Here is an 11,746-nt window from a genome sequence, read left to right on the forward strand (position 1 = left end):
GGAAAATAAATACTTTTGGACTAGAATTGATAATTGGTTGCCGAATTGAGCTAGTTGGACATATCTTTTGTATAGCTCATTTATTGAAACCCTAAATGTACTTTTGGGACCGTTTCTCTTTTGATTTGGCAAACCAGACATGTATCCACTTTTGAATACTTTTGTATGCCACTTTGGCTTGTAAATGCTAAATTTCAAGATGTGAATGTTTGCTTGATATTTGGTTGGGTTCTGACGGGTCGGTTACTATTCATAGCCGACTCCGATTTTGTTTTTTTTTTTATTTTGACATTTTGACTTGTTTACACGCGTTTGTAAGTTCCGGAACGTATTAGCTCGCTCTATACCGAACCGTTAGTCCTGGCGAGAGATGGGCAGGCAGTCCGCTAACCCCTTTGGTTCGCCTTAGGGGAAGGTGGGGCTGTCACAAGTACTTGAGATTAATTGAGTGATTGCATAATGATTATTTACGTTGTTTTGAGGAATTGAATTTGAATTGTACACATATGTTTCATTTCAAAATGTTGGATCATTATTGGTTTGTAATTCTTAATTGCTTGAGTACAATCAATGGTTCAAGTGTGAGAAATTTTGATAAGTGTGCATTTTGAGTATTTTAAGTGTGTTTTATTATTTAGTTTTGGTGTATTTTATTCAATTTTATAGCTAAGGAACTAGGATTCTAGTGAAAGCATGCATTTTGTGGTCAGAGTGTGAAAACATTTCATTTTTGTGTTAAAGTGGTGAAAACTTCATACTTTGGTAGGTTTCAATGATTCAATCATCAAACGGAATGAAATGAGAAGATAATTGGATGATTGCTGATGATTTTAAAGGTTTTAAAGAGAATATGAAGCACAACAAGGAAATGCAATGAAGCACAAAAGAAACAAATGTTGACAGCTTTGACACCTGTTGGTATTTTGGCTATATCTTGAGTTACAAGCATCAAATTGAGGTGATTCTTAAGCCATGTTGAAGCTAACACATAGCTCTACATTTCATATGAGATATTCAAATCCAGTTTATGAGTTTTCATAGTCGAAATGCCAAAATACTGTCAGCCATTTCTGTTGTTAAAAGTTGAAATAGATTTTGACTAGTCAAGGGTAGTTTGGTCATTTCTCAGTCCATAGATCTCCAAATTGAATGATTCTTCAAGAATTGGAGATATAACTCAAAGAACTACAACTTTCATGTTTTGAAAAAGAGTTATTTCAGCTTCCATCATCAAGAAAATATCAGTTGAAATTAGTGCAAAAATAGAACAAAGTTGAAAATTGACCGGAATTAAGAAAACCTAAAAAAGAGGAAAACGTGGGGTAATATGTGAGCTCTATCTCATGTATTCCAGAGATCATGTATTCTCCCCTATTTCCTACAACTTGCTCATTAACTTGTTCTGCATTTACACAGCTTTACCAGCTATTCCCCAGTTCAGAATTTCAACTGCAACTATAGAGAATGTGTGGAGACTTGTAGACGAATATTTTGGGAATCTCAAGATGCATTTCACATCAACTTTAACAACTCATTTGTAGTTTGAATTCCTCTATAAATAGGGCCTTTGTTGAGCTCGTTTCATAACTTTGAAAGGCTAGAAACACTAGCAAAATGTAATCTTCATTAGTTTTCCTTAGTTCATTAGTTTAGTTCATTAGTATAGTATAGTTAGTGTAGTTTATCCATCTTATACATGTAGTTAGATTTGGATGAAGAATTAAGGAGCAAGATGGAGAGCTTGGAACTCATATGACAAGGGTAACTTCTCTCCTATCCCTTTTTCTTTTGTATTTGAGTTAATGTTTAGCTATAATACAAGTATGGTCTTTTCTTTCATTTTCTTCATGTTTTGCTAAAGTTTATGCCTAGAGTTATGGATGAACTTTCTATGTCTTGTTTGTGATGTTTAATTGGCTATTTGAGTAAATTATTTATCACTTTTGCTTTATTAATCATGATTTACCGGCTATTAATGGTGATAATTTTAAGGTGTTAAGTTTACAATAAAAATTGAGATTTGACACCAGTTAATGGAAGTGCTAAACCTAGGGAGTACACTCATGAGAGTAGAGGTGCACCTTTGTGGGTTTAGTGGCTTGTTCCATGTAATTTCATAAAAGAAATGAGCTTGTAATTAATTTCATAACCACAAGAGTAGATATGGTTTAGTTACAACTATAGTTTATTCACCACGAGAGTAGGTTTTACGTATATTAGGAAATTACGTCATAACTAGTCAAGATAATCACATTCAATTAACCAGTAATTTCATTTGCAAAAGTAGTTAGGAATTTCATATCTCTAGGAGCTTTCTATTGTTATTTGTATTACTTTTATCTCATGTTTATAGTGTAGAATTAATTTCTTACACTTGTGATAGTGTAAATAATAAAGGAGTTTGAAAACCATCGGTAATTGCCCATTCTTCCATGTGGGTTCGACCTTTAATACCCTATACTCAATCTCAACCTGTATACTTACAGAAAATCGCGTGTAGGGTATTTAGAATTTTATAAATGTAAAACTTGACTGTGGATTGAGTTTAATTGTTATATGTGTGAGGACCTAGAAAAAATATTTGTCAATTTATTTAGTCTAAATACATGGTATTTTATTTATTTAGTCATCTATTTGTTTATTTATTGATTTGATAATGATTTGTTTTAAGCCTCTTATTAAATTTTACATGTGAAAATTTGTGGGTGGGATAAAATGTAATTTTTCCTTTTTAGTGAGGTGTGAAAGGAACTTTTAAAAAAAATGAGATGGTTTAGTGCAATAAAAATTCTCTAGAAGGTGACATGTGTCACCATAAGAGCCAAGCCTCTTTCTTTGACTTTTGACCAAAGCTTTCTTACCATTTATCTTCCATTTCGTGCCTTAAGAAATAACAAACAAACACAAGAGAAAGGAAGAGAGAGAGGGTTGTGTGTGACGACCCCACCTCCCCCCAAGACGTACCAAAGGGTTCGGCGAGTCGCCTGCCCAACTCTCGCCAAGACTCACTCACTCGTATCACGTGCATACATCCATCGACAATAAATAACATCGCAATTCACACTTACAATTTACATCGATGCATATTCAAAATACAAAACCTCTATGTACCCCAAACGGGTTCAAAGTGTATACAATCCAAGTACAATCATCCTAATCGAGTGATAGCGCGAGTACAAGTCAAAAGTAAAAAACAACTAGGCTACGCTATTCTTTACATATCTCACGCCTCGCTCGTACCCCTGTAAGGAAAACAAAACTAACGAAGTGAGCCAAAACTCAGTGACGTTCCAAATATCAAATTGGACATCAAATAAAGTAATAACAGCGTGATAGTGAAATAGCGAGCAAACAAGTCGAATCAGAGAAATAACGCTTCAGATAGTCAAGAAATATCTGGTTCACATTCACATGTAAGGATACAGTGGCTCATATCTCGGCTCCATCACAGCTCAATCGATTGGTAGTTGACACTCCGTCAACGTTCGAGTAATGAACTAGTCCAGAAAAAACCCCACTTCACGCCAGTTTCCGTCCACCGATCAACCCCCTTACCGGACCCGCACGCCACACGAAACACGGGTGGTATTACTCGAGTATACCGATTAGCCGAGGAGATAACACTCCACTTGACATCACTAATTACCCAGGGTTTGTTATCTAATCGACCTGGCCCTTACCGGCTCGACTCGATTAACTAGCCACAGGGTTTCTGGAATTCCAGGCAAGATATAATTCACATGCATGTAGAGCAAGACAATTGAAATCGATGAACAAGAACAAATCTCGTTAGGGCAAGTGCGATAAAGTACACCCTTGCCCTATCAAATCACTTATATATATCATGTAATTACATTGGTCAAAGATAAATCACAAATATCAAGTTCAATCAGATATTTGGAAGCACTCACCAAAAGTAGTGCCTCGAGTGATCGCGTCTGGGTTGTACTCCGGGTTTGGAGTCCAAATCTGCGATAAAACTTGACTTAAGAACTTTGAAAATCGACTAAGATTCAAAACTTAGACGTTTCATTCAATAAGAATCAAGAAATTGAAATTCACTTGAAGAGTAGTCGTGAAACACTTGCTCGCTTTTTAAACTACAAAACTTTGGAACATTTATACTTGGAAATGCCATTTGAGTCGAAAGTACAAGGAAAACATATTCCGAGCAGTCATTATTTTATTTCTCAAGGGTACAAGTTCGGCCAAATCCTTACTTATATACCTCGGTAAAAGAAGACGCAAATATCCTAGATGGCTCAAGCAGTTGTCACTCTTAACCCTTACTCAAGTTGCAAATATGTCTACCTAGCTCTCGAGGGTTAATTTGGGCAGCACGCCCTTTGTATTTTCCTATTTCCAGCCATTTATGGCTTCATTCTTTTCCTGAATCAAACCCAAAGTTACACACAAAACAAACTCATTTCAATAGCCGTTCAATAGGCTCAAGGTAATACAAGTACAAAAGTCAAGCTAACGACATGTGCGGAAATGAAGTCTAGCAAAAGACAGATTTGACATGGTTTTCCGTAACGGACACAACCGAGGTTACGCTTATCGGATTGAGGTACAACTTATACCATTTCGAAGATAAGACAAAGGGCTACAATTTTGATGAAGATCACTTAGTCCAATTTCCAGTGTAACCCAGTCAAATTCTCAATTCACAGAACCAAACTCCTACTAATAGACCAGTTAACCGTACTACCTTCAAATGGCCATATCTCAAGCTACCAAAGTCCGTTTAAGATGTCCTTAGAGGCGTTGAAAAGCTAAGACAAAGTACTAAAACTTTCATGTTTTGGCTAAAAGCTAGTTCAGTACGTATCCAGGTGAACAAATGCAACCAACTTAGTATACTGTCAAAACTGTCCGCTGATTTTACTCCTAGGGCAGTCAGGGTATTTTCATCTTTTCACAGGCTATGTTGCTCCGATTGATCTAAAATTTTGTAGGCAGCCATAAAATATCATTCTCTACAATTTTTATGTTTCGTACTAAGCCTAATTCAGCTTCTAACATGATGAAATGGAATCGAGCAGAACTGAAGCTACAATTTCCAGAAATCTGGAATTTTGCTATATTCAAGCTATAATTCACATTTTACCTTGAAACTACCACTACCATCTCCTTTACAAGATTATATACCACATATATACATCATACAACACCTAATCCACAAGAAACCCTAACTCAAAAGTCATCCATATAATCATCAAAATCACTTGGAACAAGCATCACAAGCACAATACTAACATTAATACCCAACTTAATCATGATTAATAGAGAAAGAAAGGTTGATCAGCCATTATACCTCAAGACAAGAGCTTGCAAGAATGATCCTCCACCTCTCCTTGAAATTTTTGGTTCCTTAAGCTTCCCAAGCTTCCAAACTAGTGATTAATCGGTTTAGTTTTTCTTGGTTGGACTCAAAAGGTTGGATTCAAGGTAGAAGATTGAAAACTCTCCTCACTCTTTTGCCTCTCCTTGCTCTCGGCCAAAATAGAAAGAAAATGAGGGAAATGAGATGAAATGAGAGATGAGAAGGCAAGACAAAAGGGTGGGTCAAGGGACCATAGATGACTAACACATGTCACCACCAAAACCATCCAAAATTTACTTTCTTTTCCTTGCATTTTGGCCCACATATTTTGGCTATATGGCTGAGGATGAGGGAGATATTTTGCAAAAATATCAATGGTATGTGGTGGTAAAGAAGTGGTGGTCAAGTGGTGGGTTCAATCGGTAATGACCGATACCCGTCGGTTCGAGCTGTTTTTTCTTAAATCACGTATACTAGGGTTTTTACCTTCTAATCACTAACTTATCATTATCACTTCAACTCATATAATATTTCCTCATCCAAAATTCACTCTTACCTACCAAATTTGATCCTCACTCCGTACCGAATAGTCACACTACGAAAAAACGTGAAAACCCTAATTCGCTCTAACTTGAAAACGGACAACGAAACCCTTACTTCTATATTCATTTAGACTTATTGTAGGGTGATTGGGTAGTAGGGTCATACTAAATGAATAATTCCCAAATAAAAGGGCATTTTTAAGAAAAATATAAGGAATTTGCAAGTCTTCACACTCTCTCCCCCTTAAAAGAATTTCGACCTCGAAATTCATACCTTTCGTCGTGAACAAGTCGGGATATTTCTCTTGCATGTCCTTTTCTAGCTCCCAGGTTGCTTTTTCCACTTCATGATGCTTCCATAGAACCTTTACTAATGAAATCTGCTTGTTTCTCAGGTCCTTCACCTTCCGATCCAATATTTGAATAGGTCGTTCTTCATAGGTTAAAGACTCGTCGAGTTCAATATCTTCTGGTGGCAAAATGTGAGTCGGATCCGGATGATATTTCTTAAGCAAAGAAACATGGAAAACGTCATGGATCCAAGACAAACTAGCTGGTAACTCAAGTTGATAAGCCACCTTTCCTATTCGTTGGAGTATATTGAAAGGTCCTATGTATCGTGGTTGCAATTTTTTCCCTTTTCCTGCTCTAATCTTTCCTTTCAACGGGGTAATCCGAAGAAACACCTTATCTCCTATCTCGAACTCCAAATCCTTCCTCCGATGATCGGCATAACTCTTCTGTTGGCTTTGGGCTGTTTGAAGTCTCTAGCGTATCATTTTTACCCTTTCATAGGCTTCCTCAACCCATGGTATTGTAGCCGGATCTATAATCTTTCTCTCTCCAACTTCATCCCAATGGATTGGAGATCAACACCGTCGTCCATACAAGGCTTCATATGGGGCCATTTGAATAGAGGAATGATAACTATTATTATATGCAAATTCAACCAAGATTAAGTATTGGCTCCAACTTCCTCCAAAATCCACAATACAGGCTCTCAGCATATCCTCAAGAGTTTGAATGGTTCTCTCAGATTGTCCATCAGTTTTTGGGTGATACGCTATACTATAGTTCAACTTAGTTCCTAGAGCCTCTTGCAATTTCTGCCAGAATCGAGATACAAACCTAGGGTTTCTAACAGATACAATACTCACTGGTACCCCATGTAGTCTCACCACTTCATCCATATAAAGTTTGGCAAGTTTCTCCAGAGAATATTTCATATTTACTGGCAGGAAATGTGCGGTCTTAGTTAGTCAGTCCACTATTACCCAAATCGCATCATGCCCCTTTTGTGTTCGTGGCAACCCTGATACAAAATCCATCGTTATGTGCTCCCATTTCCATTCTGGGATCTCTAAAGGCTGTAACAGACCTGACGGTTTTTGATACTCAGCTTTCAGCTGTTGGCACGTAAGACACTTTTGTACAAACTGGGCAATCTCCGCCTTCATATTATCCCACCAATACAGACTTTTGAGATCTTGGTACATCTTATTACTCCCTGGGTGCACCGTATACCTAGAGCGGTGAGATTCTTCCAAAATCTCCCTCTTTAACTCCTCATCCCTAGGTACAACGACACGATTTCGGAACTTTAAGATTCCATCAGGACCTAGGTTAAAGTTACGCAACTCCCCTTTCTTCACTTTTTCCACCCACTTTTGCACCATTGGGTCCTTCACTTGGCCCTCTTTAATCCGATCCAACAGTGTCAACTTCACCTCAATATTTCCAAAAATCACCTTCTTCGGTTCCAGACGAGGTTTCCATTCACATACATCTTCTAACAAGCTCCACTCTCCCACCATGGAACTTGCTAGTTGAGCTTTTCGACTTAAAGCATCTGCTACAACGTTGGCTTTTCCGGGATGATAGTTAATCGTACAATATAATCTTCTAAGAACTCCACCCACCGGCGTTGTCTTAGATTTAGCACCTTCTGAGAAAACAGATACTTAAGGCTCTTGTGATCCGTATATACCTCGAAAGTCATTCCATATAGATAATGTCGCCATTTTTTCAAGGCAAACACAACAGCTGCAAGCTCCAAGTCATAGGTTGGATAGTTTTGCTCGTGAGGTTTTAACTTCCGAGATGCATAGGCAATCACATTCCTATTTTGCATCAACACGCACCCTAGCCCCTCTCTCGAAGCATCAGTGTAAACCGTGTAATTATCGTTCCCATTGGGCAAAACTAATACTGGAGCCATGGTCAATTGCTTCTTAAGCTCTTGGAAACTACTCTCACACTTAACATCCCAAATGTACTTTCCTTGTTTCTTTCTCAAGTTAGTCAAGGGTCCCGCAATTCTCGAGAAGTTCTTTATAAATCGGCGGTAGTACCCTGCTAATCCTAGAAAACTTCGTACCTCTGTGGGATTCTCTGGCCGCTTCCATTTGGCTACATCTTCCACTTTCGCCGGGTCTACAGCAAGCCCATCCTTTGAAATTATATGACCTAAGAACGCCACTTTTTCCAGCCAAAATTCACACTTGCTGAACCTAGCGAACAATTGGTGCTCTCTTAGGGTTTGCAACACTATTCGCAAGTGCTGTTCATGCTTTCCCCTTGACTTCGAATATACTAGGATATCATCAATAAACACCACTACAAACCTATCCAAGTAGGTTTAAACACTTGATGCATAAATCCATGAATGCCGCTGGGGCATTGGTTAAGCCAAAAGGCATTACCACAAACTCAAAATGCCCATATCGAGTGTTAAACGCCGTTTTTGGTACATCCTCCTTTCTAATTCTCAATTGATAGTACCCCTGTCGAAGATCCAATTTAGAAAACACCATAGCCCCTTGTAATTGATCAAACAACTCATCGATGTGGGGCAAAGGGTATTTATTCTTAATAGTTATTGCATTCAACCCTCGATAATCAATGCATAACCTTAAACTCCCATCCTTCTTTTTAATAAATAGCACTAGAGCTCTCCATGGTGACTCGCTCTCATGTATGAATCCCTGTTCTAGCAAGTCTTGCAATTGCACCTTTAACTCCTTAAGCTCAGCAGGTGCCATTCGATAAGGGATTTTCGAAATGGGAGTAGTTCCGGGTACTAGATCAACCTTAAATTCAATCTCCCTTTCGGGTGGCAGTGACCCCAACTCCTCCGGAAATACGTACGGATATTCACTGATTATCGGCATGTCTTCCAATTTAATCTTTTCTCCCGGAGTGTTAACTAGAAAAGCTAAATAACTGCGTGCCCCATGACTAACCAATTTCCTAGCCCTTATTCCTGAAATGAGCGCAGATGAGGCTAACATACCCCTTACGTCTAACTTTAAAGTTGCCTCACCTGGTATGCAAAACTCTACCACCTTCATCCTACAATCTACTTGAGCATGGTAATGAGCTAGCCAATCCATACCTAGAATAACATCGTACCCCTTAATGGCTAGACTAATAAGGTCGACTACCAATTTCCGTTCACCAACCCAAATCTCACAATTTCTGTACACCTCATTCGTAAGTAAAGTTTGGTTACCCGTAGGTGTTCTTACTTCTAAGTCATAAGGTAGCCTTTCAACTTTCATGTCAATTCCAAGCATAAATGTAGGGTTAACAAAAGAATGAGTGGCACCGGGGTCTATCAAAATTTTGGCTAACCGCTGAAAAACAGGGATCGTACCTTCCACTACCTCCGTTGGTTCAGGCACCAATTGTTGGTCCAGCGAATACACTCTGGCCGGTACCCTCGACCTGGTCCCTCCGACATTGGTCGGCTTTGGGTTTGACTTGCCCGTCGACTGAGTATCGCTGATCAACGGGTAGTTGACTATCTGGTGCTCCGTACTTCCACACCTTAGGCACTTCCGAGCCTTTCTCCAGCATTCATCCTCTATATGGTTCGGTTTCCCACAATATCTGCACGTTATTCGGGAAGTGGTGGTCTAGCCTCCCTGTGGAATGCCTCTACCTTGTCCCCTACCACTTTGGCCTCCCCTCTGGGCACCTCCTCTCTGAGCACCTCTCCTAGATGCACTCGAAAATCGTCCACCTCCAGTCCCACGACCAGATTTAGCAAGTGGCATGTTCCGATCACTCCGCGTTGACCCTTGGGCTCCACTAGATACCCCTCTCCGTTTTGCATGGAAATTTCTCACTTGTGCCCTGGCAGTCTCTATCCTTTGGGCTTTCTCTAAAATCTCCGTAAACGTATTAATCTGGACCGCTACCAAGGCCTCTTGTATCTCTACATTGAGCCCTTTCACAAATCTCCGTACTCTTCTTTGCTCTGTAGCTATCAGTTCAGGAGCAAATTTTGATAATTTCGTAAACTGAGTCTCATACTCAGCTACACTAGAAGTTCCCTGCCGGAGCTTAATAAAATCGTCCTCTCTTTTCCTGGATGATGGGTGGCAGGTATTTCTCGTTAAACTCCCGTACAAAGTTTAACCAGGTCCATGCAGTTCCCTCTCTTTCCCATTTGGACCTAATTACATTCCACCAAGCCCTGGCTGGACCTTCGAACTGGAAAATAGTGAATTGTACTTGCCTATCCTCTGTATAGTTTAAAGCGACAAAGATATTGATCATGGCCTCTAGCCATCTCTCGACTCCCTCCGGGTCTGGTCCTCCCAAGAACTTAGGTGGAGAGAACTTCTGGAATCTCTCTAAGGCCCTATCTTGCCCCATATCGGGGTCCCTAGGTTGATTTACAGGGATTTGACCCTGTTGTTCCACTAAACGGGCCAGAATATTAGTCATTTGTTGGATTGTAGTTGCTACTTGATCTCCCCCTACAGCCTGGGGTCCAGGTTGTGGCTTAATCGTTGCCTCTTCCTCTTCTCTCGGTTCTCGCACCGATTCCTGTGCTTGTCTACCGCCACGGCCATGACTAGGACCATGTCCTCGGTTAGTTCCCCTGGCTTGACTTCTTCTACCCTCCATGTTTTGGGTTTAACCAACTATAGACATGTAAACAAGGTAAGGTATGGCTCATGTAACACGTTTCAAAAGGATAAATGGAGGCAATAAAATGCATAATAAACAGGTTCTTTATATACATAGCAAACAAGTCACCTATACATGCCAACCTAGGCAAGTCAAAGGCTATACTAGCCAAGGAACATAGAACAAAAGAAACCCTATTGACATCCACCATGACACGTCAAAGTCAAAAATAAAAGAAAACGTGTCGTCCTACTATGTTCCTAACTATCCCACAAAAATCTCCTAAACCCTAACAAGTCGTCTGGCTAGATGCCGACCCAACCACTCAGTGGATGCACTCGGCTCCTCCTCCGGGTCCTCCTCAGGAGCGCCAGGAACATCAGGGACTACAGACACTTGACCCTCTTCGGCCAAGTCCTGAATCACATCCTCCATCAGTGCCTCTGTGACAGCCCCACCTCCCCCTAAGGCGAACCAAAGGGTTCGGCGGACCGCCTGCCCAGCTCTCGCCGGGACTCAGTCGTTCACTCAAGAAAATCAGAAATAAAACCACCAGAAAGAGCAAAACAAGGATCCAAATCTTAAAACAAAATTTTATACATTGCTATCTCAAAAGTACAACCATCAAATGTACAAAGGTTCTCACTTCATCATACAACCACCCCGTGCCAAGCACTAGGGCGAGAACCATTACACAAACAAATAGCTAGACAAAACGAGTCTATACCAAGCTCTCATACTTGCGTGCCTTCCCCTGTTAAGGAAAACAAAATTTAAAGGGATGAGCTAAAAGTTCAGTGAGGTTCCAAACACATAATAAAACAATCAATCCAATACACTAACATGGAATATCACTACTTCAGGAAACATTTACAATGGAAAGCGATAAAACATTCAGGAAAAGGATACGGCTCACAGGGAGCAATTCAATCGATCATACATTCGTTCTCCTGACATT

General features: G+C 39.8%; 1 protein-coding gene across 1 annotated transcript; it reads right to left on the reverse strand.

Moving 5' to 3' along the window:
• Positions 1 to 1,408: 1,408 nt before the first annotated feature.
• LOC113711427 (uncharacterized) lies at positions 1,409 to 9,260 on the reverse strand. Its single transcript, XM_072067112.1, has 5 exons — positions 8,779 to 9,260; positions 7,386 to 7,770; positions 7,247 to 7,319; positions 6,143 to 6,622; positions 1,409 to 1,449 (listed from the first exon to the last, which is right to left on the reverse strand). Exons 1-5 carry the CDS (start codon positions 9,258 to 9,260, stop codon positions 1,409 to 1,411), a joined length of 1,461 nt encoding a protein of 486 aa, XP_071923213.1.
• Positions 9,261 to 11,746: the final 2,486 nt, after the last annotated feature.

Source organism: Coffea arabica, chromosome 10e (assembly GCF_036785885.1).
Source record: "Coffea arabica cultivar ET-39 chromosome 10e, Coffea Arabica ET-39 HiFi, whole genome shotgun sequence".
In the NCBI taxonomy this organism is placed as follows: Eukaryota; Viridiplantae; Streptophyta; class Magnoliopsida; order Gentianales; family Rubiaceae; genus Coffea; species Coffea arabica.

What these genes read in the sequence shown, in the direction of transcription:
- LOC113711427 (XM_072067112.1), bottom strand. Translation starts at nt 9,260, where the DNA reads ATGGATTGGCTAGCTCATTACCATGCTCAAGTAGATTGTAGGATGAAG. An exon ending in AAGAAGGATGGGAGTTTAAG is followed by an intron (nt 7,771 to 8,778) that starts GTTATGCATTGA and finishes TGGAGTTCTTAG; the next exon opens with AAGATTATATTGTACGATTA. An exon ending in CTCACCGCTCTAGGTATACG is followed by an intron (nt 7,320 to 7,385) that starts GTGCACCCAGGG and finishes GATAATATGAAG; the next exon opens with GCGGAGATTGCCCAGTTTGT.